The 27,822-nt window shown below is 38.0% G+C and overlaps 2 protein-coding genes across 2 annotated transcripts; one reads left to right on the forward strand and one right to left on the reverse strand.

Annotated features, from left to right (window-relative positions):
• Positions 1–3,246: 3,246 nt before the first annotated feature.
• On the forward strand, positions 3,247–4,258 carry LOC145612470 (chlorophyll a-b binding protein 40, chloroplastic-like). The gene has a single exon (XM_081667838.1). The coding sequence runs from the start codon at positions 3,341–3,343 to the stop codon at positions 4,145–4,147; it is 807 nt and encodes a 268-aa protein (XP_081523964.1). The 5' UTR covers positions 3,247–3,340; the 3' UTR covers positions 4,148–4,258.
• A 1,116-nt stretch (positions 4,259–5,374) lies between these two features.
• LOC145612469 (putative starch synthase 4, chloroplastic/amyloplastic) lies at positions 5,375–27,822 on the reverse strand. Its single transcript, XM_081667837.1, has 16 exons — positions 27,456–27,822; positions 25,215–25,545; positions 22,859–22,940; positions 21,647–22,712; positions 21,505–21,556; positions 13,497–13,619; positions 13,340–13,415; positions 12,902–13,086; positions 12,629–12,823; positions 12,482–12,553; positions 11,560–11,769; positions 10,511–10,636; positions 7,779–7,928; positions 6,918–6,979; positions 6,127–6,202; positions 5,375–5,977 (listed from the first exon to the last, which is right to left on the reverse strand). The coding sequence occupies exons 1-16, from the start codon at positions 27,599–27,601 to the stop codon at positions 5,801–5,803; spliced, it is 3,129 nt and encodes a 1,042-aa protein (XP_081523963.1). The 5' UTR covers positions 27,602–27,822; the 3' UTR covers positions 5,375–5,800.

Here is a 27,822-nt window from a genome sequence, read left to right on the forward strand (position 1 = left end):
CAACTAGCAGCCATGTATCCGCCCAAATATCAATCTCCGTCCCATTGCCAACTCTCCACACCAAACCATCCCGCAAAATGCCCTTCACACCCCACATACTTCTCCATGGAAAACTCGGATCAAAACCCCTATTAGCCTCGATCACTGATGAATTTTTGAAGTATTTTGCCTTCAAAATTTTGTGGAGCAAAGATTCGTGTGTAATATATCTCGAAAAAATCATAACCCCCTAGCCTTTAGTAAACACAATTTTTGCCAATTTTGCCAATGTAATTTTCTCTCATTTTCCCTTGATCCCCACCAAAACTTACATAATAGAGAGTGGATTTCATCAATAAGACTATCCGGCACCCTGAAAATACTCATCATATATGTGGGAATAGCTTGTGCCACAGCTTTTATAAGAACTTCCTTCCCCGGTCTCGACATCAACCTCCCCTTCCACCCATTCACCTTCTTCCAAATCCTCTCCATCAGGCAAAAATCACTTTTTTAGATTTACCAATAATTGTCGGAAAACCTAAATATTTCTCATGTTTCTCAACCTCTCTAACACCAAGAGTCTCAATGATCAACTGTCTCTCTGACACACATTTGCTAAAAGCAACCTCCGTCTTATCTAGATTGACTTTCTAACCAGGCGCTCTTTCATATGTACTGATTATTTCAGTAATTTTTGAGCATTTCTACAGAGTAGCTTTAGCAAACAAAATACTATCATCAGCGAAAAATAAGTAAGAGACACTCGGAGCAGACCGGCAGACTTTGACCCCACTTATCCTCTTCTCCCTAACGGCCTTCGTAATTAACCCTGAAAAAACATCGGCACATAACAAAAAAAGAAACGGGGAAATAGGGTCACCCTGTCGTAAACCTCGTGTAGGAATCACCTTCCTCGAAATATCACCATACACCTTGAAAGAGAACGAAACACTAGAAATGCATTTCATAACTAACCCTATCAATCAAATCTTCACAAAACCCCATCTTTCCCATAACTCTTTCTAAGAAACTCCATTCAACCTTGTCATATGCCTTACTCATGTCGAGCTTCAAAGCAATCGAGCAATGTCTACCTTTCCCTTTTCTTTTCATGTAGTGGAAGATTTCAAAAGCAATTAGAGCATTATCTGTAATCAACCAACCCTATCATTCAAGATAGGTTACTTATTTGCCAGAGTTTATAATAGTTTGATATTATTTTGTAAATCACACTGCAACAACTAATAGGCTTGTAGTCTGTCGAAAATTTCGGTCATTGCATTTTGGGATAAGAACAATACAAGTCCGATTAATCTCAACAATATCAACCGAACCACGCCACCAATTTTTAACAAGATTAATAGTTTCAGAACCAACAATATGCAAGAATTTCTGAAAAAAGAGCATGCATACCATCGGTGCCAGGTGCTTTGTTTGGGTGCATTTGAAAGAGAGCGTCCTTAATTTCTTCAGCACTCGGTTCATAACGACTCAGAGCTGCATTCATATCCTACGTAACCGCATAATCCACTCCCTCTAAAGCCTTGTCCAAACCCGAAGGATTATTCGAACAGAAAAGCTGTGAAAAATATTCAGCCACCAGCCCACCATACTATTTACACGCTTCTCATCTGCAACCCAATTGCCCTGTAAATCAGTCAAACCTTCAATACTGTTCTTTTTGCGACGTTAACTTGCTTTTCTATGAAAATATGATGTGTTCTTATCACCATCCCGCATCTCATTTGCCCGAGCTCGAGCATACCAGTATGATTCCTCTAGCCTTCGTAGTTCATCAATTTCAGTCGATAGCCTGTCACAGTTAGCCAACATAGTCGCATCAGCCGAGCTCCCTTATACGGATTAATTGTTATTAATTAATGTTATTAATTAACCAATACAAGTCACGTAAAATAATGCAGATGAAAAGTTATTTAAGAAATTAATGTTAAGTACATTCATGACTTCATTTAACTCCCTACATAAGTACATAGCCATTCTTCATTATTAAAAAAATCATGTGAGTATCTAGTGGTTCAAAGACACCAAACTCGAGTTTATCTTTCTCTAGGGGTTCTAAAAAATGATTTAATCAATTTCATTCACTTTGACACCCACACTCTCTATTATGATGATGTTCAAAGTTTGTTTATCATTAGTAAAATGTAGCAATAAAATGAAATACTCCCTCCGTGTTTTTTTAAGTGATACATATTGACCGGCACATAGTTTTAGGCAATTTAATTGACTTAAATAAAATAAGAGGTAAGTAGGGTAGTGGAGTATTAAAAAATTGTTAAAGAAAGATAGTGGGGTTAATAGTTTATTGAAAAGTAATGAATGTGAGAAAAAAGATATAATAGAAAAGTAGTAGTAGATTTGGGTGGGGACCATGAGAGGAGAGTGATATAATATTTTAATGAATTGTTTTGCCAAGAAAGGAAATGTATCACTTAAAAAAACACGACCGGAAATGAAAAATGTATCACTTAAAAAAAACACGGAGAGAGTATGAATAAGTTCTACTGTACTCGGTACTCCGTAATATATGTTCAAAGTTTGTTTGTATGGACACATTCGTCTATTAACTATAACAAAATCCATTATGGTACAAGTGTACAACAGAACATTAGTATATATGTAATGTTGTAATATGAATGTACTTTAGGTGAACACGTAATAATTTACGAAAATGATTTTATGATACGAAGAAAATCAAGGACAATAGGGTAATGCACATTAAATACATCTTCTAATTAAAATCTAAACTGGTATAAATCGGTGTGATTAAGATTTATTTATTCTCAACTTTCATTTTTCAATTTTAACTTTCTATGTACCCTTGCCGATATAAAACGGTGTAATAATTAACATCTTGCATTAATAATTTTCCTAGTATAAAATCTTAATTTATTTATTTATTTTTCATACATTGATTATCTGTCAAATCTTGTAAGTACTCAAAACACTTCTCATAGAGTCATGGGTTATGATAGTAGCGTTGGCAAGATTGTGACTATTTTGTTGTAACACTCATGAAAATCCAACATGAACTAGATTAATGCAATCCCAATATCTCCACATGTCCTCCCCTCATTGGCCAGCAACTAAACGGTCAAAAATCTTCAACTGCATGGCTAATACCTTGCCACCTAAGACACTACCAAAAATCCTCTCAAGCTAATAAGAAATCAGATAATGATATCCCCTTAGATAAGAAGATACAACAATTTTCCCTATATAAAACAATCCATATTATTACATTTTCCTTCATCACTTCAACAAACATAAAAAAAAATATTCTTGTTACATTATTTTTTTTTTGTAAAAGTTCTTAGCTCAGCTCGCCCTCTTAACAATGGCCTCCTCAACAATGGCTCTTTCTTCCCCTTCGTTGGCCGGACAGGCCGTTAAACTTAGCTCCGCCTCTGACTTAAACATCCTAGGTGGGGGAAGGATCACCATGAGGAAAGCAGCTGCAAAGCCCAAGAATGTCTCATCAGGAAGCCCATGGTACGGCCCAGACCGTGTTAAGTATTTGGGCCCATTCTCTGGTGAGGCCCCATCATACCTCACTGGTGAATTTCCAGGAGACTATGGTTGGGACACCGCGGGCCTATCGGCTGACCCAGAGACCTTTGCTAAGAACCGTGAGCTTGAGGTGATCCACTGCAGATGGGCCATGTTGGGTGCATTGGGCTGTGTTTTCCCCGAGCTATTGGCCCGTAACGGTGTTAAGTTCGGCGAGGCCGTTTGGTTCAAGGCTGGGTCACAAATCTTTAGTGAGGGTGGGCTTGACTACTTGGGTAACCCAAGTTTGATCCATGCTCAAAGTATTTTGGCTATTTGGGCTTGTCAAGTTATCTTGATGGGTGCCGTTGAGGGGTACCGTGTAGCCGGTGGTCCACTTGGTGAAGTAGTCGATCCACTTTACCCTGGGGGTAGCTTTGACCCATTGGGCTTGGCTGATGACCCAGAGGCCTTCGCCGAGTTGAAGGTTAAGGAGATTAAGAATGGTAGGTTGGCTATGTTCTCTATGTTCGGATTCTTTGTTCAAGCTATTGTTACCGGAAAGGGCCCATTGGAGAACCTTGCTGACCACCTTGCTGACCCGGTTAACAACAATGCTTGGTCCTATGCCACCAACTTTGTTCCCGGCAAGTGAAGTATTTTAGTATGAATTTAGTGCAACATGAATCAAAGGTGTAACAATTTGAACTTTGTATGCTTCAATGTACATGTGTTTGATTGTTGAATGAATGTTCAAAATTGCGAATTTTGTGTGCTATAATGTGACACATTTTTGAAATATTGTGACATTGCTTGAAACTAACTGCATAGTCTCTTAATATTGTGGCATTCTTCCTCTATTAGACATATAAGCCATTTATCAGATAATAGCAGACATCAATAAGAAGAAGACATGCTATATATAAAAAACAAAGTAATGACATAAATGGAGCTCTACTCGGCTGAGTAATTCCCAGAATTGCTAAGAAATGACATTACTAATGCCACTCTCAAACGTTACAGATAGAAATGTGACCATGAGACGAGAAGTCTGGCCCTGGAAAAGCTTGTGTAGCTCAGCCAAAGTAAATAGAAAATCAGCTAAAAAACTAATGTACCGGAGGATGTACCTGGGGTATTTGGTATTGATAAAAAGGATGAAATTGAAGTTACATGCAGGTTTCCTGCGTTCTGAAAGATGTTGATAACTGGGCAATTATGTTGGTGAAATTCAGATAGGGTTATATGGAGGCTGAGCTTTTGGCCTAACTAACTCGGCTATACAGGCAGGCTTGCTTAGAACTGGGATAGGGCTTTGCTGATGAGTATTACTCGAGTAGCATTTCCTCTGCATCGTACTATCTGACTAGACTTTTGTAGGATGGAGATGAAAAGATTATCTTCTTAAATGGACCATCGAGGAGAATAAACTGCTTATAAAATGTTTCCAGTGGTGCATACAGAGTAGTTCTCAAGGTTGATTACGCACAAGTGGAGGAGGCTCGTAGCAGCAACCTCTACTGCTTACTGAACTGTTTCTCTAATCCTTTGTTTTGGTTACTCAGCTAACGTCACACAAAGACAATGAAAAGATCTACCTGTTCTTGTCACCTGTTATACAACCTTGGGTGCAATCGTTAGTTCCTGTGGAAATCAAACCAAAAAATCTTGTGATATGTAAAGAAAAAGAATTATAGCTGACGGTACCTCTGTATCAACTCCAACAACAATATAATTTACTACCTCCGTTTCATATTATTTGCAACGATTTGTTATAAAGTATAGAGGAAAAATGTTTAATCGTTGCAAATAATATGAAACAGGTAGTAATTACTGTTTTGATTTTCATAGGTGATCAATCAATCTAAACAACAATCATAGGTGAACACCAAATCTCAACATTAAATATATCGAATAAAAACTTTTTGTTTGTTCTTCTTACATCTGCTTATTATATACAGTGTGGTAAACTCAACTTCTTCCCCCCCAAGAAAAGGGAACTTTCAATCTACACATGTAGGTGATAGTATTCTGTACAGATACAATACCAAACATTCCTCCTCTGTTAGGCAAAAAGTAGTGTGCAACAAGAAGATAAGCTTCTTGAAATAATGATATGGAGTTCTCCAGGTATTGTTGAATTGTTAAGTAATAGACCGCTCTCAAATATAACCGAAAATGATGAGACCACACACAAGAAGTCAGCATATCTGAACCTTGTATAGTCGCAAGTGACGTAGTTATCATTGCGGACTTGCAGGGTAACATTGCTCCCTTTGCTTCTGTTCTACAACTGTAATTACAGAAATTAAGCACGTTTTGCAGCCCTTGCTCTAGTCACTGACTTCATGTAAAGCTCCTCATACTGCTCAGCTGAAGATTCCCAGCTAAAATCCATATTCATAACCTTCTGGACAAGGTGTTCCCAACTCTCTCTATCATTTTTGTAGTATTGTATGGCACGGTCCAAAGCCCCATTAAAACCCTGCAAAAACTCAAAAGAGCATCTCTTGTCTTCAGACCTAACAAATCCTTTAGGGTTCCATATAAATACTATTGAGTCACTGTCATCCAAAAAATTAGAAGAGACCAGCATCCATGAGAGGATAAAACTAATGTTGCAGTTCTGCTTACCTGTTCATCAGGTGACAAGAACGTAAATCCATTCCGGAACTCAGGTGGTATTGTTTCATCATCAACGTCGAAAACACTGCAGATTAACATTAGAAAGGGTAGCGTAATCGAGTAAGAACCTACTGAAGTACTGAAAAGAGTATGTAAACAAAATACCGTGCATTTCACTTAATTTCAATATTCATTACTCTAAAGTAAATGTGTAACATGGTTATCAATTATCATTACCGAATTTTTTTTTAGAAGTGGAACAAAATTAATAACAAATCACGTAAGCCATTATAATTTGCAAAAAAATTAACTATTTGATGATCTTCACATAACATTTGTTTATTATCTTTCAAGTCATATAAAACATAGAATAGATAATTTATCCTGCGTAGATTTTAGTGCTGCTCAATTATTGTTTTCTTGCTTTAAAATGTATTTTGTTTACTTAGAATTTGTTACAAATGCATGAAACACCTTAGTTATTATGGGAAAAACAATTAATTTGATTTGATAGTGCTGTTTAAATAACAATAAGGGTGTGTCAAAAAAAAAAAAAAAAAAAAAAAAGGAGAATTAGGTTTTTAGGCGGACTTATCACCTCTCCCCTCATATATAATAATACTAAAATTCTAGTACTTTTGATAATCTTACACGTATCAAGAGCATGTTTTGGTTGATGGGCTAAAGAGTTAAAGCCATTGGCAAGATTCACAGACAATTATCCAAAACTTCAGATTTTTTTATCATCGTACGACCAAGTGACCAGCTCATCAATTCCAAGTGTAAACAAGAATATGTACCTGTCATTTAAGCCACCAGTCTTTCTTGCAATAGGTATCGCACCATATCTCATTGCTATCATCTACAATATAAGTATTTACTATCAGTTTGAAATCCTCCCATTGAGATGATAAATCCAAATTGCATAAATGAACAGACAAGCAGGTGGAAACTATAAACAATTAAACAAAGGACACAAAAAATTAGGGAATTGTTAGATATTTTATATGAAAAAAAATAAAATGGTGGTTAAGGAGAATTATGCAAATTTTTTTTTTTTTTTTTTTTTTTTAAAAAAAAAAAAAAAAAAAATCCCAATTATGAAACGGAGGGAGTAATTAAATCAAAAACGTTCAATTGTGTACTCAATATTATTTTAAGATAAACCCCCAATTTGGTACTGTATTGAAAACATTGCAAGCATTTAGTTGTAAAGAGATATAAGAATTGAAAGCATAAATGTATTCAAGAAAAGAAAAAGAAAAAAAACTACTAGCACTTAGTTCTTGTAACATTGTATGGAGAAAAAAAGATGTAGCAATAAAATTTGAACTTTTGAGAACTTAGAAAATAAACATTCAGATATTATTTTGTAAAAATTTCCTATCCATGACCCAAATGCTCTCATATCACTAAAACAACAAATCACATATATCAACTGTGTCTAGTGTTTTGGTACATTAAAATTAATTCCAAAACTAGGCAACCTTAATTTTGGTCAATATCATACGATTCATAACATGAGTTACTAATTTTTTTCCTATGCACTCTCCCTAGTGACCGCATATTTTAGAATTTAACAGGGAGATATTAGACAAATACAGAAAGCAACTCTGGATAGCAGTTACTGAATTGGATGCAACACAAAAATTAAAGCTTACCTGTGTCAGCCCACATGGCTCAAAGATAGATGGGATGATGAATATATCAGATGCAGCATATATTGAACGAGAAAGTAATTCGTCATATTTCAGTATCAGCCGCACATTATCATCATTCTGAAACTGGCTCGCAATGCCCTCAAATTCTCTCTGCATAGAAGGCAATTAAATATTTTATGTTAGTGCAAATTTGATATGCATAGAAAGCCAAATATCTGGGTGATATCAGAAAGACATTGTGATGCTACAGCTCAAAAATATTTGCAAGATTTAAATCTGTCAATAACTGGGTGCTTCGCATTCCTGGAATTTAATGCGACAACAAGAATATACACTTCAAGGTGGAAACATGAAGGTCTGCAAACAGTCAAGCAATGTTACTATAGTAGGTCCTCTAGATAGTCTTGAAGTTGTCATACAAGGCAAAGTATTTATCATTTAATCCCACTGATCTGCCAAAAGTATTTGCTAGATAGACAAAGTGATGCTGCAGCTCACTGAATGTAAAGATAAATTATTCCATAAAGCAACTGGGAGCCTCCATTCTTTTCTCGATCAATGCAGATCCCCACAGAAAAGATATTAAAGTAAACATCAAATTGGAAGTACAGGGGTCTACAAACTATGTTACTAGCTCTCTACATGAGATCCTCAGAAAATACTTCAAATGAATTAGTAATCAGTTCCTCCCTTGGTTCTGCTGAAAGTGTCGACTGAAATTTTGGTCTGATCCTCTCTTCATTCTTTATCAAAATGCAATATCAATTAATCAACTTACACAACACACACCATATAAAGAAATTTCTTATTAAATCTCACAAATTAGCCAGCTATGACTCTTCTAAATGGCCTGTAATATGTACAATATTCAAAAGAAATTTAGATCAAGTGTTAGGTTTAAGGATGGAGCTTTTTTACACAAAACATAAAAAAAACAAAAAAAAAACTGTTAAATAGTTTAGAAATTCCTAATGTGGCTCCAGAAATTTCTGTAGGGTATCCATGAAAAGACCACTCTGAAAGTTTTTCTGACTGAGGCACATATAGGGCATGATAAAATTAGGGTAAGTCAATGCATTAAGGGGTGATAAAAGTCAAACTACGGAAAGTAAAGGCAAGTAGAGGTGGTGATGAAGGGGATGAGGTGGTCTATATTACTAGGACTCTTCATTTCACCTCATGTACCGGTGTCGGACTCTCGACACTCGGACATGGGTATGACACCCGGACACTTCACTTTTAGTTCAAAATCATGGAATTTTTAACAAAATAGCCGAGTCGGATGCTTGGACACGTACCCATGTTGGACATGGGTACCCGAGTCCAAGTAACATAGGAGGTGGTGGTACACGAAATAAAGTTGTGCCAGTTTAAGGAAGAAGTGATGGTTGGGGGGGGGGGGGGATTATTCTCATTATCATACTCAACACCCCCACCCCCTTGGGTTACCAAATAAGGATAATAGTCCCACCTTCCCACCTCATCACACAACCACTACTTCACCCCCCTTACAATTACAATTACAATTATCTGTACTTACACTAATTTGTTTAGGTTGATTAATTACCTTTTAAATGAATCACCCCCAATCCAAGCATGATCTAAGGGTACATTTACTAAGGCAACATAATTGAGCATTATTAAGCAGGTTATTGCATGAAATAATTAACAACTGCAGTTGAGCAAGTATATATATACTTGCATGCAATATTGTTCTGAGTCTTTGGACATCATGATTTCAAGCAATTGGCAGTATCTTATACAGTCTTTGCTACTCGACAATCTTTGAAATAAATCGGGTGTACAGTCAACATTGTACATCGGTTCTAAAGTTACCCCGATATATGTAAAAGCGACCTATAATTTATTGAAAAAATTTGCTCTCTTTAAAGGAGTAACTATCAAATACCAGTGTATGAATATAATATCCTTATAAATCTTATCCCAAGGTCTATTTACATTAAAATCATCTCATGAGTAAATTTGCCTCAAAGCAGGTTAAAAGTTCCCCCAAAATGGTTAGAAGTTACCCTAAAATTGTTCGATATACACTAATATTACTTTACACCCGATCTACACAAGTTTTTGTTCCTACTTATCCTTTTCATAACTCGAACATTCTATTTATTCCCTTTTAACAGTCTACTTCTAGTTTTGACCATAGCTTTTCACGAATTGTGTATACTATCAAAACCCTACTCTCCAACCCTGACGGAGCCGAAAAAATGAATTTTCTTTGGTCATAAAGTCCCAAATTCCCAATCACTAATCAACCATCTACGTCACTATATATTCAGAAGTAGCAGACAATTATTACATTTTAAGATCAAAGGTTTAAGGGTAACACCCTATCCGTAATAATAAGAGTAAGGCTGCATAGATATGCCCAGCATCATCACACCCTATGCAAGTGTCTTTTTGAGGCATCGAAAGAGTATGGCAGCAGCCTGCTAAATGCATAACTGCATAAGAGTGATATTGTACATTAAAAATTACCCCTTGAGTAATCAGGCATTAAGATTCAGACTGAAATGAAAGACTTGAAATATAAGGAAGGCTTCTTTGCCAGTCAATGACTCATTGACCAGTTGGCCACATATTACACTTTTGCCACATATAGACCATGCTGCTTTGATAACCTTAAAATCATTTGCATCAGCAAGAATAGCATTTCACATAGAAAAGAGTAAAGAACATGTAACTATTAGCAAATCACTGTCGCTGAAACCTACCTGAATATGATGCACAGGACTGGAGCCAAGAAGAACAAATTGCCCTCCAAGCTCTTTTGTCCGATATATAGCATGTCTTATCAGGTGCACCCCCTTTTGCGGAACCAACCTCGTAATGCAACCAACCTGCTCAACCAAAAATGAAGAAATTGCTGCAATCAAGAACTGTTGACAGGCTGGACGACATCCAACAAAATTACAATGATCGACGTGGAAAGTATTATGTCAGCATAATTGTTCAAGAATCTATTCTTAAACCACTTAGTTCACCCTATTTTTACAGCCAATAAATTATGTCAGCATAATGAAAAACAACTATTTTAAACTTTATTGTACCTATTAGCCACTTCTTCGGATTTTGTATTTGTTCCCTATTGAATTTTGACCCTATTCACAATGTTCGTAAATAGATTTGTATGAGAAGGCTAACAAGATTATACATTAATTTTTAATTTATTTATGGTTAAAAGTTTCAGAAATTCAAGAAAGAAATACTTAGTTTGATAATAAAGAAATTTATAACGTAGTATATAAATCAACCAAGAAAAAGTTTACAGTAAGAGGAGAAGGTAGCCTAAGAGAGTAACCAAATAACAAATTACAGTTTGATCCAATTCCTATAATACTCCCCAGTTGACATTTATATTAACCAATAAATTCATGAAAGAACTACGTAATTCCAAGCTTAGTGGTGCAATTAAGTGCTGCACAATAATGATGATTAAGGTAGAAGTCATAAAGGTCAGTACTTCATTCAATGAACAAATTAAATGTTATAACATTATAGTTTAAACTGCAAAATTAAAGCAAACACAATAAACACTATAAAGTTCAACATGACAGCTTCACCCAATAAGAGTGTAAAAATACCATCATACGACACAATATTGAAAAATAAATCACATGAGAACTATGTATATATGGGGGAAATTAAAAGGAACAAAATGCCAAATTCTTGAAGCATAGTGGATGCACATTATTATAAGAGAAAAAAAAAAAAAAGAGGTTAGCATCTAATGGCCACAGAGTACTTCAGTAAAAGTACCAACCAAAGGTCGTGTAGAATCTGAAAGAAGAAGTCCAAGACGCCTTCTTAGAGCTTGCTTATTCGCTGCTTTTCCCTGAAGATCACTTGAATTGTATTGCACTTCAATCCGTGAGTCAGTAGCAGGATTCCATGTATCAGTATCAATGCCATTAAGGATTCCTATGAACTTTTTAGAGTGAGAATTAAGTGTTGAGTGAAGGCCTCTTCCACCCTGTAAAATTAAAAATGCCGTGAACAAAGCTTCACAATCTGAAGTCTAAATCACAATCTAGGACTAAACAATTCAATATGAATATGTGCTCCAGGACTTGAGGATTGAAAATAAATAAATAAATAGATACACACTGGACTGGAGATTGAATTCATAGTAATCTTAACATTTTATATTCTTTTTATATGGGACATACTAGATCTGGAAGTTCTATCTTTCATGTGTTGATTGTAAATTAAAGCTGACCAATTCCAGTTCAATTGGTAGAATCGGTATGACATGTAGAACAATGAATTTTGAACAAAGACCATTACTTTATAGAAGAGGAGAATACAGAAGTCCAAGTTCACAAGTATCATTACTTGGTTTTCATCAGTCATTGGTAGCTCAGATCATCACAGGTCCAATCTATTACAGAAATGATAAAGTGCTTGCATCTAACATTTGATATTTCCTTTTTTTTGTCTATAAGGTTAATCATATAACTTGTAAGAGATCACAATTCACTGCAGCTGTGCACTTATTACTTGTAATTGGATAGTTGATCTTTGATTAAAAAAAAAATAGTGAATCATGAATCTAACAAAGGGTTCCTTGCACTCTTGCTTAGTTGTAGATTAAAGGAACACATAAACAATAAGATATTCCCGATAAGTGGAGCTGAAAATATGATGTGATTTGGTTTTATCTTCCTAGATCATCTCATTCATACCTCAGGGCTCCGAACCTCCTGCGCGTAGGTGGGTGACACAGTTGTTACAATGTTTGAGAACACCACTGCACCCTGCAATATTATAATATGTCAAAAAAATCATAAGTAGGTAAATCCTGACTGATAATAGATGAGAAATTCTTCTACCTTGACAGCATTAATCCTATCATGAGCAGAATTGTCCTGCATCCTATCTGGCCTGTTGAGCTGATAAACATCAAGACCACAGGAAGCCAGTTCTGCAGCTGGAGCAGTGCCTTGATACTCGAAGTTGTGGCATGTGAAACAAATCCTAGCTGAATTTAGTCCCTTTGATGCATAGAGATCCCAGTACAGTGGTGCCTATACAATATCATTAACTAAATTAGAATTTAAACCATGTACAAAAGAGTGAGGAGCTTGAAGTTGTCTTGCACGTACAACAAAAGCTGTCTGCCAATCATGGCAATGTATTATGTCTGGCTTCTTCCCAGCTTGAAGAAGTAATTCAAGTGCGGCACGACTGAAAAATGAGAACCGCTTGAAGTCATCGTTCTCCCCATAAAATTCTCCCCTCCAGAAAAATTTATCTGGATGATATGGCTCAATGAAGTAGACAGGAAGACCTGCAAATAATTTCAAGAAATCAGGAGCAATTGCAGGTGAATCCATATCACAAAAACAGGGGCAGTGCCCTGATTTTATCACAAAGTAAATATGTTGCATAATTGAAGGAAAGAATAGAAAAGGTTACAAGATAAGCTTTCAAATTTAACTTTCATCCCGTATTAATTTAATATAAACAGGCTGACAAGCGAATTCCTAGAATTAATCAGTACAAGACATGTATACGGGCTACAAGTGCATAAGATACTTCACCTTCAACTGTGCCAATCCAAATCTTGTTTTTGTGTAACTGTCCATCAAAATATGACTCTACTTCCACGTCCAAAGCCTGAATTAATAAACAATAATATATGAGGTCACATACTTAAGGATGGTGGTATTCAACATAATGCAACAATGGTTAGTGTACCCGCAAGTTATGAATGAGATCATACTGCATACAATCATATTTGGGAAGAATAATTTCCACGAGATGTCCTTTCTTCTGAAGTGCTTTACCAAGACCAGTCACCACATCTCCAAGACCTCCAACCTTCAAAGAGTAGGAAAGAAAACATTGCAATTTCAAGAAATTATTTTTAAAAACAGTATGCAATATAATATTAAACTAGGAGACTTGAGCACCATAACCGGAACTCAAACTTACACCATGCCTCAAATTTACTCCAAAATCCCCATTTAAGTACAAAACATTACGATGTCCCCTTTCAGATACAAAATCACAAGAAAATAGCCATTCACTCACTAGTCCCTTGAAAAGTTGAAATCAAATGCAAGGTACTAAACGATGCAACGGAATGCGTGTGCTCAACAATAATTTAGAAGGACGGATTGTAATTTGATTAGCTTGAAAGCTTCAAAAGATAAACATGGCTTTAGGCCATGACTCTCCAAGGGTCTAATACAAATAATTTCTGGATGCCCTCTCTCTTTCTAGACAGCAACTATTTATACTACTACTAGTAAACTAAAAGTGGCAATAATGCCTTAATTGTTACAAGTACTCTCCTTGTCTTCTTTCTAGTTTAGTGCATTACAAACAAATATCAAAAAGTAGCTGGTCTGCTCTGTTGCTCAACGGTCCCCTGCTCCTCTTGTTGCTGCCAAGGGTTGTTGTTGTTGGTGGTGCTCTTCTCCTGCTGCTGCTGTCCTGCTCTGGCGTCTGCTGTAGGTGATAGTCACAGGAGGTGGGAGTGGGTGTGTTGCAATACTCCCCCCCAAGACAGCCACCTTGTCCTCAAGGTGGAATGTAGGAAATTGTGCTTTGATGGACTCCGCATCCTCCCATGTCGCCTCGAAAACAGGCAGCCCTTGCCATTGTATCAATACCTCCATCCCATCTGCCCTCCCAAGCTTCGGTCTCACGCTTAGCACATGCTCCGGTTCCACCACGAGTTCCAACTCGGGTGTGAGTTGGGTAGGAATGCTTGGGGAGCTCGGAACAGCCCCTACTGCAAGTTTTAGCCGAGAGACGTGAAACACCGGGTGTATTTTACAGTCAGCCGGTAAAAGTAACTTGTACGCCACCTTGCCAATTCGTTGAATCACTTCGAATGGTCCATAGAACCGAGCGGCTAATTTTTCAAAGGGTCTTTTAGCCAATGAGCGCTGCCGATATGGTTGAAGCTTGAGAAAAACACGGTCCCCGATCTGAAATTCCACCTCCCTTCTCTTCTTGTCAGCATTATCCTTCATGACTTGTTGGGCTTTTATCAAATTAATTTTAAGTTCATCCAACATAGCATCTCTCTCCTGTAAATGCTCCTCAACCGTACCCACCACAGTTTGGCCTAAGCCTACCCTTAAGAGACGAGGTGGATCTCTCCCATAGAGGACCTTAAAAGGGGAGGTGTGAGTGGACGAGTGCACGGCCGTATTATACGAATACTCAGCCCAATGAAGCCATTTAGCCCATGATATTGGTTGCTCACCCGCGAAGCACCGCAAGTAGGTTTCCAACCTTTTGTTGACCACCTCCGATTGCCCATCCGTTTGGGGGTGGTATGAGGTGCTACGCTTAAGGTCCGTGCCTTGCAAGCGGAACAACTCCCTCCAAAACGAGCTCACAAACACCCTATCTCGATCCGAAACAATACTACTCGGTATCCCATGTAGTCTCACTATCTCCCTAGCAAATAAATCCGCCACACTTACCGCCGTGAAGGGGTGTTTGAGTCCCAAAAAATGAGCATATTTGGACAAACGATCCACCACCACCAAAATCGTATCAACACCCTTTGATTTTGGCAATCCCTCAACGAAATCCATCGTTATATCTTCCCACACCCGCTCCGGAATGGGTAATGGTTGTAAGAGGCCCGCCGGAGACTTTTGTGAATGCTTATTCCGTTGACAGATTACACACTCTCGGACCCATGCCGCCACTTCACGTCTCATTCCCACCCAATACCACTCGTGGGCCAGCCTGAGGTAAGTCTTAGTCTCACCCTCGTGGCCTCCTTCTGGGGAATCGTGGTAAACTCGAAATAATTCCGTCTTCACTGCTGACCTTTGGGGTATAATCAGCCGCCCCTTGTACAATAAGTGTCGGCCTTCTACCGTAAATCCGGGCTGCCCTTCTCCCCTCTCAATTTCGCCCCGCACCTTCTGTATCCAAGGGTCACCAGCAATTTCCCGCTCAAGGGTGCTCCAATCCACCCCTTGAACTGTCACGAGAGCTCCAAATTCAACCTCCTGCTCATCGTCTCCCCTCCTAGACAATGCATCGGCGACTCGATTTGCTACCCCCGGCTTATATTGAATTTCAAATTCAAACCCGATTAATTTGCGAATCCACCGTTGATACTCCATGCCCACTTCTCTTTGTTGAGTAATAAATCTTAAACTTTGTTGATCACTCCTAATTATGAACCTCCTTCCCAGAAGATAGTGTTTCCATTTTTGAACCGCCAAACACACCGCCATGAGTTCTTTCTCGTAGATCGATTTGCTCCGGCCACTCGGCCCTAACATCTTGCTATAGAATGCCACGGGTCTTCCGTCTTGCACGAGCACGGCCCCTAATCCGAATCCTGATGCATCGGATTCCACCACAAAAGCCTTCTCGAAGTCCGGCATCACCAAAACAGGGGCGGTGGTCATGGCGAGCTTCAATTTCATGAATGCTTGTTGAGCAGCGTCGCTCCACCCAAAGCTATCACGTTTGAGTTGGGAAGTTAAGGGCTGTGCAATTTGGGCATAGTGGAAAATGAATTTCCTATAATACCCAGTGAGCCCAAGAAATCCTCTTAGATCTCTCAAGGATTTGGGAGTGGGCCATTTTAACATGGCTTGAATTTTATCTTGGTCCACTGAAACTCCCTCACTTGAAATTACGTGGCCCAAGTATGCCACCACATTTTTTCCAAACTCACATTTGTTGATATTAGCAAACAACGAATGGGCCTTAAGAACCTCCAGCACTAGCTTAACATGATCCACATGAGCACTCACACTTGGACTATATACGAGTATATCATCAAAAAACACGAGTACAAACTTGCGTAAATACGGCCGAAATACCTCGTTCATCAATGATTGAAATGTCGCTGGAGCATTCGTTAACCCGAATGGCATTACTAGAAATTCGTAATGTCCCTCGTGTGTTCGGAATGCCGTCTTAGGAGTGTCTTCCGGCTTCACAAGAATTTGATGATACCCCGCCTTAAGGTCTAACTTGGTGAACACATGTGCCCCGTGCAACTCATCTAGCAACTCATCTATCATCGGAATGGGGTATTTGTCGGGAACGGTCTCCTTGTTGAGTGCTCGGTAATCCACACAAAACCTCCAAGAGCCATCCTTTTTCTTCACTAACAACACCGGGCTCGAGAATGGGCTTGTTGAAGGCCGTATGATGCCGGCCATTAACATCTCACGGATCAACTTCTCAATCTCATCCTTTTGAAATTGGGGGTATCTATAGGGTCGTACGCTCACGGGATTGCTCCCCTCCTTGAGGATGATTGCATGTTCATGTCCCCGGCTCGGAGGCAACCCTCTCGGTTCACTAAAAACCCCTTCGAATTCGGCAATCACCCCTTTCAAAAATTCTGGCACACTTCCTGCCTTAATGGCTGCTCCCCTTCCACTCTATTTAACTCCACTAACATCCCTCCTTTTTCCTTCTTAATTGTCTTGAACATGGCCTTGAGGGTAATGCCCGTTTTAGCCAAACTCGGGTCGCCCTTTACGGTCACCATTTTACCCCCCATGGAGAAACTCATCTCCTGTATTTTCCAATTAGTCAATATTGGGCCCAACTTTTCCAACCATTGGATGCCCAATATAACATCAGAGTTGCCGAATTGAAGAGGCAAAAATTCTTCCTCAATCTCCACTGAGCTTTAGTCTCACTCCCAAACATTGTCCCTTCCCCTTAATATTTTCTCCGTTCCCCAGAAAAAACCCCGAACGACGCACTTCCGGTCACCTCCAACCCCAACATTCGCACCGCCTGCAACGAAATAAAATTATGCGTCGCACCGGGATCGATCATGACTATCACACTTTCCCCTTTTATCTCCCCTTTGAGTCTCATTGTCTTAGGATTTGTCAATCCCATGATCGAATTCATCGACACAGCAGTGGTCGTCAACGGTTCCTCCTCCTCGCCTGAATTTTCCAACGCCGCTAACTCCCCCTCTTCACTCTCCTCGTCATCCTCCACCAATAAGACACTAAGCCCTTTCGCCGCACATACATGAGTGGGACCCGTCCACCTTCCGTCACACCTAAAACAAAGGCCCCTAGCTTTCTTATCTTGAATTTCCCGATCAGTTAACCTTCGTACCTGACCACTGAACTGGGTCGTGCCGGAGTTGTTTCGGTTCTGATACGAGTTGGTGTTGCTACGGTTGGTGTAATTGGAGTTTGGGTTTGAAACAGAAGCTGCTGAACTTTGTGGGGTTGGGTTGGATCGGTATGAGTTTGTGGGCTGTGGGTTGGAATTTGTGGTTTGGTTAAGGGAGTATGGGCTGGGCTGGAAGTTTTGGGTTAAGTTGTGGGTCGGTCCAACTCCTAGAGTAGCTGCAGGACTTCGATTAAAATAGGAGTATTGACTGGGCTCCGGGTAGGCTCCACCCGTTTTCCTTAATCCATTAACCCGGTTTCTTTCCTCGACCCGGATCGCAAGATCCATGGCGTCTTCGAGGGTTAATGGGTTGAGCATTCGGATCTCGGCTTTTATGTCTTCTCTGAGCCCATACACAAATTGAGCCTTCATTATACTCTCAGGCACATCAGCCAGCGGCGCCGCTCTCTCTATGAAGGTTCGCCGGTACTCCACCACCGTCGTCACCTGGGTAACAGCCAACCATTGCTCGTGTAGGGTACCCGTGTTGATCGGCCGGAACTGGGTCAGGATGCGTAGTTTTAAGTCTTCCCAATTGATGACCGGTCGCCGGCGGTGCTCCCACTGGTACCACCTCAGCGCGTCGCCGTCCATGGAGACAACCGCGGCTTGAATCCTCTCCACCTCCGTCAAATGATAAAATTGGAAATATTGCTCGCCTCGGAGTATCCATCCATCCGGGTCAGACCCGCCGAACACCGGCATATCCAACTTTCGAAACTTCCAATTCCCACGGTTCTCCTGCTGGTCGTGGTGGCGAACCCGGTACTCTCCTCCGCCTCCTGCTTCCCAACTTCCGATTCGAATTCCATTGAACATTCCCGCGCCGAACTGTTGTTCGTTGTTGCCACCGTTCAGAGGAGGTGTTCCCTCAAAACCACTCATGTTAAGTGGTTGCTCCACCTCTTCGTTCCCTCCGTCAGGTTGTTTTCCCAACGCCTTCAGTGCATTGCGAATCTCGTCCAACGCCTTCTCTTGACGGCTGGTCGTCATACCCATCTGCTGGGTAATGTCATGCCGGAATCTATCCATTTTTCCCTCCATGGATTGCCTCACTTTGTCTATGCCTTCGTCTTGTTTTTGGAGTAACGCGTGTTGGAGTGAATTTTCCCCTGTCCCGAGCTTCTCGCAGATCTCCTCCACCCTTTCCTCTAGTGCCGCCACCCTCTCCGGAGTTACAGTCAGCGGTGTCGGCGGCATGCTTGCTCTGATACCAACTGCAACGGAATGCGTGTGCTCAACAATAATTTAGAAGGACGGATTGTAATTTGATTAGCTTGAAAGCTTCAAAAGATAAACATGGCTTTAGGCCATGACTCTCCAAGGGTCTAATACAAATAATTTCTGGATGCCCTCTCTCTTTCTAGACAGAAACTATTTATACTACTACTAGTAAACTAAAAGTGGCAATAATGCCTTAATTGTTACAAGTACTCTCCTTGTCTTCTTTCTAGTTTAGTGCATTACAAACAAATATCAAAAAGTAGCTGGTCTGCTCTGTTGCTCAACGGTCCCCTGCTCCTCTTGTTGCTGCCAAGGGTTGTTGTTGTTGGTGGTGCTCTTCTCCTGCTGCTGCTGTCCTGCTCTGGCGTCTGCTGTAGGTGATAGTCACGGGAGGTGGGAGTGGGTGTGTTGCAAACGATTGAGTTATTTCAGCCTCCTTATTACCCTCCTAGAACTCTCCTCCACCTGCAGAAACTGGAGAGCTTTCCATGTCCTCAACCATGACTTGACTCTCAAGGTCCACAATCAATTTAGGATCATTTGATCTTCATTTGCCTAGGATCTTGATAATGATAAGAAATAAAGTGCAAGAGTCTGCAATTTCAATACCTCTGTTCCAACGAGTACAATTGGGAAATAAGAACGTGCTATGGACTAAAGAGATTACATCGATCATCATAGTTTCTCAATTTCTTGCCATAACCCTCTCTTATCCCTTCTATTCATACGTAGTAATTTTTCTGATAATTTTCCTTAATCAATTAAACCTAAATATGAATGTACAGTTTAGATTAATTTGATGAAGTTTCTTAAAAAATGGTGGATCATTTGAGTTTGTGACAGAAAAAATAAAGAAATAAGAAAAATAATGCCTTTAAGATACTTTTGTTTTTCATATATAAGTCCACTGTAGCATAATATATTTGTACGATCAATATTGAGGTATTTTAAAGTAATATGAGGACTATTACACCATAGCTCTGGAGGAATCATAAGAATTTTGAAACACGTGTATAACAGTCAGCAAAGCAAAATCTACAGAAGAAACCATATGCATTTTTATATGTGAAATCAATCTAGATGAAGTTCAAGTTTCCAAACAACTTATCTTCAATTCGGGTGAAAGAAGTAGATCCTAAGTTGGGAAAATAATAGAACAATGTTCAAATTAGCATAATTGAAACATGAAAATCGCCAAACAATACAAAACCTTATTATCTCCAAATTGTAGCACTCGACAATACTTTTTATTGAACATTCACATTAAAAATAACAAATTATATAAAATACAAAACAAGTGAGCTTTTGGATAGAATGATGATATACTATTAAAGCTGAATACCTTAGACCATGTTAAGTGGTGAGAGCGAGAGACTCAAGTTGGGTCTCAAAACATTTCATGTCCACTTATTAAGCTCCAATGATGAAGCTCAAAGTCATTCTTTTATTTTTTCAGAAACTCTATAGTTCAATGGTGAGACTCTATAGTCCAATACTCCAATGGTTAGACTTTTCTCAAAAATAACTCCAAAATGTGCATTAATTCAATGTTTTTATTTTATAAAATCAAATTTTCACTTTTTCTAGAATAAAAACTGCTTACAAAACTTATTTACATTGATAACTCTTCTTGCTTTGAAAATCTTTTGTTGACAACACACTCTCCCATTAATCCCTCGGGAATGGTCATTTCAAAAGTGGCTTCCTAAAAGAGATTTTCATGCATGATTGTCGTAACACAAATCAGGTGACCAAAAAAGATTATACATTTAGACACCAAATCATACTACTTGCGTCACAGGGTACTGTCTAAACGTCGACTGACATGTAGAGTTGGACAGCAGATTAATATGTAACTTTTTTGTATTGTCTAGTCAAATGTGTAGTCTATGGAGTAAGTGGCAACATAATAAACTTCTGGAACACTTGTTATTCTTGGGTACCTATAACTTGAATTTAGAAATGACCACGATTTTCAAAGTACTACTATAATAGTCCCTATGTCTTTTTATTTGCTGAATATTCCTTTAGTTTCTCCTCTTATGGCAATTCTTCCTTCTATATTTTCTCGTATATTTGACCCCACACTTATCAATTCACTTTTATTTCCTAGATTATCATGTTAAAATTGAGTGTAGCAATTTTTAAAAAAAAAAAAAAAAAAAAAAAAGACAGAGGGACTATACTCTTCATGTTGTTTTCTGATGGACTTGCACCAGATGGTTCTACACATCTACATACACCACTTAGAGTCACACATGCGTGGGGCCGTGGACACATACACACTGTTATATACATTATAAGAGCATTTTGCTTTACCAATTATGGCATTTGGATGTACCTTTGCAACTGGTGCCATCTCTGCTGCAATGTGAATGACATGTAATGCAGACCTGAGGATAGGTGCTCCTGAGCATAAGTAATAAACGGAAAAGGAGATATTATTGATTTAAAGAGCTTGGCCATTACACTGAGAAACGTACCGTGAAGAAGCAGATGTCAGACTCAAAAATTTAGCCAACATTTCATGTTCAGTCATTTCCTTACATTCCAAGTATGCATCACAAACACTACGATCTCTCTTCCACACCATTTCCCTCAACATATCTGCATCATTTGAAGACAGTTTTTTCTCAAGCAACCATCCATCAATCATTAAAAGCATTTGACTCCAAAACTCCCAGGGCATATCATTAACAGGTCCCTCAATAGCTCTCTCCTCATTCTCTTGCTTCAAATGATTAAGTGTATCTTGAAATTCCTTCATCGATTCTTGATATATGTGAATATATGAGTTTATCTCCTCATCTGACCTTTCAAGGCGCTCCTCCAACAGCTTTACTTTTTGCTGCATTAATTCATTGTATTGCTGCATCTTCTCAGTTGACATCCTATAATTATTTGCCTCAGAAAGAGATTCTTCTAGCTTCTCCACCTTCTTACGAAGCTCCTGATTTTGCTGCAGTACTAATATGGCATGTTCAGCTTGCTTTGTTGCATTATCAAGCAATGCTTGCAATTTCTGTACTTTCTCACTCAAATTATCATATTCATATTGCAGGGTAGAAAGTTTAGTTACATTTTCCTGAGACGTTGCAAGTTTACACTCCAAATCTTTCACAGTGGAAAGCAAATACGAACGCTCCTTTTCCAGTGAAGTCACTCGTTCATCTGTTATGCTGACATTACTAAGTTCAGCTCTGAGGGCAATTATATTATCTTTCAAAGAAACATTCTCTGCCTTAAGAGAGTCAAGATCCTTGCTTAGACTATATAAATCACTATTTAATAACTGAGGTTCTTCATCGCCAGAAGTTTCATGTACTTCTTTGGCATCATTCTTCGAAGATTCCTTCCTCAACTTCTCCAACTGATCTTGAAGAAGCTCAACCTGTATCTTCTCCTCGGCAGCAACTTTGATTTTAGCATCAGTTTCTGCTACTTTCAACTCCAAGGCATTTATTTCTCTTTGCATTGCTTCCTTCTCTTGTAGAATCTTCTCCAAATCTTCAAGTGCTCGAATCCTAGCTTGATTGAGGAGGAGGACATCTAATATATGACCAAAAACCAGCATTAGTGAGAGTATTTTCATATGTAGCGTGATTTGAGTGTTGTTAAAAGATACACAGAGAGTTTGCCTACTTCCAATTTTAAATTTAAAATTAAATAAATAATTTGAAAGAGAGAGAGAGTACTTTTCTCAGCACTCCTTATCATTTTGATCAAATCCTCAAATTGTAGAGATGAAAGCTGCTCACCACCAATTAAGTTCAAGGACTGAAATTAGAAAAGAATAATCACATTTAATAATTCACAGATGACGCAGGAAGGAACAATTAAGTATAACTGTAACTTTCAGAACATTTCTAATCAAGGGATAAAAAAACACAGCAAAAGTACTAAAAACTGAGCATCACAAGCAACTTTTGTACCAAACAATAGCAAAGGTATGTATCCAGAAATAAACTTGCAAACATAACTAGTCCTATTGATATCCAGCAAAATTAAGCAACAAAAAGGGTCACAATGCTAAATATTTGGTTTCTTTCCAAACTTCATTTTTGACCCTATTCTGTTAAAATCCACTCTAAGTCTACCTCTCCACTGAAACCACTTCTGACCATATGTTCATCAACATTGCACTCATTATTTATTAGAATATCTTGAGAGTGCAAAATTTCTCTAGACTAAACTAAAGATTGTGCACACACTTTTTTAAGCATGGGGCCAGCTGTTTGTGAACAAGAGAGCACAGCCCACAAGGCCCTTTAACAGCGGGAAAAGCACATTTGCACTTAGCAGAGAAGGCTAAAAATATCAAGTGCAAACATTCCACAATACTGAAATATGGATAAAACAAAATCAACTACCCAAATACCAGATATTATTGCTACACAACCTTTCCTCTACTAAATAAAAAATAAAAAAAAGTAAATTGGAAGCGAGAATGATCCCAATTCCAATCATCTACAATTCGTGGTCAACTTGACAAAGACAAAAGGGATGCAAGATCTCTCGGTCTCTCCTGCATGACAGTAGAACAGCACTACAAATGGTGCCCTAAATGGAATACATATGCAACTACAATGAGTCGCATTGTAGCTATGAAATTTATTGTCAATTTGCCAAGACTCCTCTCCTATCCCACCAAGCATCATTGGTGTGTGGACATGATGCTCATAAGCATGCACATGTGCTGTCTTCACACAGCCCCTACAACTCCCCTATATAGGCATATTTCCACTTTTCATAATTTCCAGTTAACACTTGGATAATAAAAATAATAATAGGAAAACCTGGACTACAGAAGGAATAATAGGTTACAGAAATAAATTGGGTTGTCCGAATGGGCCCATAGCATAAGTAAAACATAGAGGCTTCACGCAGCATCACACAGTCATACAGAGTTAAAGACACCAAGGAGATAACCTTCTTAGTATAACTTTCTAGATAACTTTTGCAAATATCTTGTATTTGAACTTGTGTAAAAGTCTAACGGGTATTTTACATATGAGTGTCACGGCTGTCACCTGACAATTGTACATTTTACAGTCATTATAAGCATTTTACAAGTAATACAAGCACTCTGTAAAGCATTCCACTCTATATTTCACTACTCTTTCCAAGCTTGAGCTTTTCTAAACACTACTTACTCTAGCTAGTAGCTAAGCCATCACGGAGACTTGACATTTCTTCCGACATGTTGGACTGTCAACAAAAGTAACCGCATGATAAAATGCTTGTGCACCTTTCTCTACCAACATTTTTCTCTTCTGATTGAGACAAACTATTTTAAAGATGGATAAAAGTCTAAAACTAAGAACAGAGATAGATTTCAACAGATACCTGCTAATTCAATGTCAAATCTCCATCTCCTTGACAAGTGTCTATATCCCTAGAAAAGGCAACTTTCTAGTAACATCCGTAATTCAGAGCCTTATCAAGATTGGGCATACAAAATGGTAAGCTAGGCTTGTAACCCTGAGCTTGGAGATTGGAGCATGATACTAGAATCATAATGTATTACAAAAACCAGTAAATCTGACCATTATACAACGCAAGATGCATCAGATATTTTCTTTGAAACATTGTTACAGGCATGCCTACCTAATTTGTAAGAGTATCCTATAAAAGAGCACAAGTGATGTTTTTTGACTGCACAGGGCTATCACATTTATCAAAATAATTTATTGTGGTAGATAGTCTGGCAGATTGGCAAAAACTATCCCAATTAAATGACATGGATAATTGAGGTAGAGGTTGTAAAGAGAGGTAAAAAAATAGGGGAGGGTGTGTGTTGCTGGAATATAAAATGATAAATCCCTAATAACAAGACTGCCTCTCCTTATCAGTTGTCAAGTCCAAACAAACCCTTACTAAACTCAATGACACTAGGTTTACTAACATATATTCATACAATTACATTTACACCCCACTGGAGTTCAACAATGAAGAATTTATTAAACCTCTCTCAATTTTCAACATATGAAGTAAAAAGGTTCAGCAAAGACATATTAAAATGATAATTTTTTAGCAAGCTATTAAGCTTACCAAAGAATTAGGATTGACACCGATATCATCGGTGTGAGACATCCTGGAGCTGCCTAGTTGAGTTACAATAGCACTGTTGTGACGTGGTGATGGCAACATCAGAGTTTTGTTATCTAACATGGGAAAGTTGTCCAAATTATCCCCATTGACCTCCTTGTTGACTTCATTGTTTAAGTCATCCTGATGTATGCTCTCTTGTTTAGAGCTTGAGACACCGTTGATTAAAGCATTCCCAAATTCAACATCTGCTTCGCTATCTGGTTCCAGATTTGCATCTATACGGAGTTTCTTAGGAGAGGTTTTCTTTACTTGTCGCTTTTTAGGTTGAGAACTGACATACACAAAAAATAAATAGGTAATGTAAGTGGAATATCCATGCAACAAGGGAAAATTTGACTCAAAAAATAGAAGAATTAGTTGCTGAATATTAATAAAGAAACATTTGAGTAAGACCGTCTTACCATCATAAGACCACTTTTGTGAATCATTGCAAGGATGTGACCCTATCCCAGTTCTCTCTCCCCTTGGCCCAACCCACCTACAATTTGGGTTTATGATGGTAAGGCGGTCATATTTATAAATTTGTAATTTTATTAACCTTTATTTAAAAAGCAACATTAGATCCACACATAAACAAGTAATTGTATCCTTTTAAAATATTACATATTTCTTAAAAGAAATGATGATCACAACTCAAATTTATAAGAACCATTATTCTTTGTGAGACTCTTGAAGATTTTGAGTGAAACTCCTTAAATATTTAAAATATATTGCATATGGGATGGATAAGGCAAACAATAGATTGCTTTTTTGCTACATGAGAATACGCATGGATGCTAACTAGCTTAGGTGGTGATACCCGTGACCTAGGATTGAATCCCTTCTCTCTCTCTCTCTCTTCCCTTAATATCCTAATTATGAGTTTATCAATTCTAAAACCCAGATAAAATTGACAATTAAAAAAAAGTAAAAAATTCCCTAGCAATTGCTAGATGTAAAAATACAATTGTTTAAATCAAATCAGAAATAAATAAATTGCATAATCTGACTGAACAGACTGGTCAAATTATTATACATGGTTTTAAATCATGATTTGTGTTTAAGATTATAAGAAATACATAATTGTACTTATTGTGCATTTGACATACCATGAGTTCCACATCGGTTAATAGATATGGTATCAGTCTTTCATCAACCCAGATCAAATACATATGAGTCATATTAGCCACTGACACGTGCAGGAATCAGGCTCAGATAGCTAAGTACTAAGGAAATTAACTGACACAATCCATAACAGATTCACATCTGATATAGAAACCACACTTGCATAACACCAATGCATAAAGTTTTACATCATTAGGGAATGAAGTCAATGAACAGTTAAACACTCCCTTACATTTGATTTTTTTAAAAATTAAAGTTGCAAATGTGACATTAACTTATTTGAATAGAGTCACAACACCCTTGGTGAAAGAATTTAATAAAAATGCCTTTTTAAGCATTCTTTTCGTGTTGCAAACCTTAAATTAAACAATATCCCGCAACTAGATCACACATGAATCCAAATGATATCTACACAGAGTTTGGTTAGCGAACATGGAGGGAAAAGGAGGGGAGGGAAAGAGAGGAAATAAATCCTTAAAAAAATGAAAAATAAAATAAAATTGGGAGTAGTTTCATTAGGTAAGACTCTATTTGGTAAAACTTATTTTGTTCGAACTTGTCTCATTTGTGTGTGACCTTCTCTAAAATTGACCCATTTTAAACTTAAGCGACTTAATCGAAACTTATTTGAACTTATCCGAACTTATTTTGCCCGGCGATGATACACAAAAGAGTTCTTGAATCATCACCAAAGAAAGAAAGTAACCTGTAAAATTTGAGAAGCAAACTATTTTGCAAATGTCAATCAATAAACAATGCATAAACAAAAATACAATTGATTAGGTAAGTCCTAGAAAGATCTCCACCATATCAATAGTACAGAAAAGTAAAAATCAACCACTAGATTCTCCACATTTCCTACGACATGAAAGTTCAATGTATAATGCCCACTATAACACACACAATATCAAAATTACTCGATTTTAATCAATTTCAGCCTAATTATTTATTCACAAAATCAATTAATCAAACATAACCTTCAATCAATCGATCAATCAGTTCATAAATTCCAACAAAAATCACTCAAACATCTAAAACAACAGCCAAAAAATTCAAAAATATTAAAAAACATTGTACCTGAGATTACGCTGTCGAATCTTACAAGAAGCAGGAAGCAATCGATGATGATGACGAGAGAAATCAGCAGAGCACAAATTAGAGTGTTTAGTATTCAATCCAATCAAACCATGGCTCAAAAAACAAGTATGGAGTTTCGCCGCCATTGTTGGTGAGCTCACTCACATTCACATGAACTGTGCTACATTACAGGAGGAGAGAGAAAATGAAGAAGAAGATACGAAGATGACATGCAACGTTTTCCTCTCCACAAAAATTGCCTTTGCCTTTTTTTGGATTGTTTGTGTCGAGTTATACGAGTCGACTCAGTTAATTACTTGTATTTTACGAGTTTATCCATTGATTCAAAGTGTTTTATGGACTCCAC

Source organism: Chenopodium album, chromosome 24 (genome assembly GCF_948465745.1).
Source record: "Chenopodium album chromosome 24, dcCheAlbu1.1, whole genome shotgun sequence".
Taxonomy (NCBI): Eukaryota; Viridiplantae; Streptophyta; class Magnoliopsida; order Caryophyllales; family Amaranthaceae; genus Chenopodium; species Chenopodium album.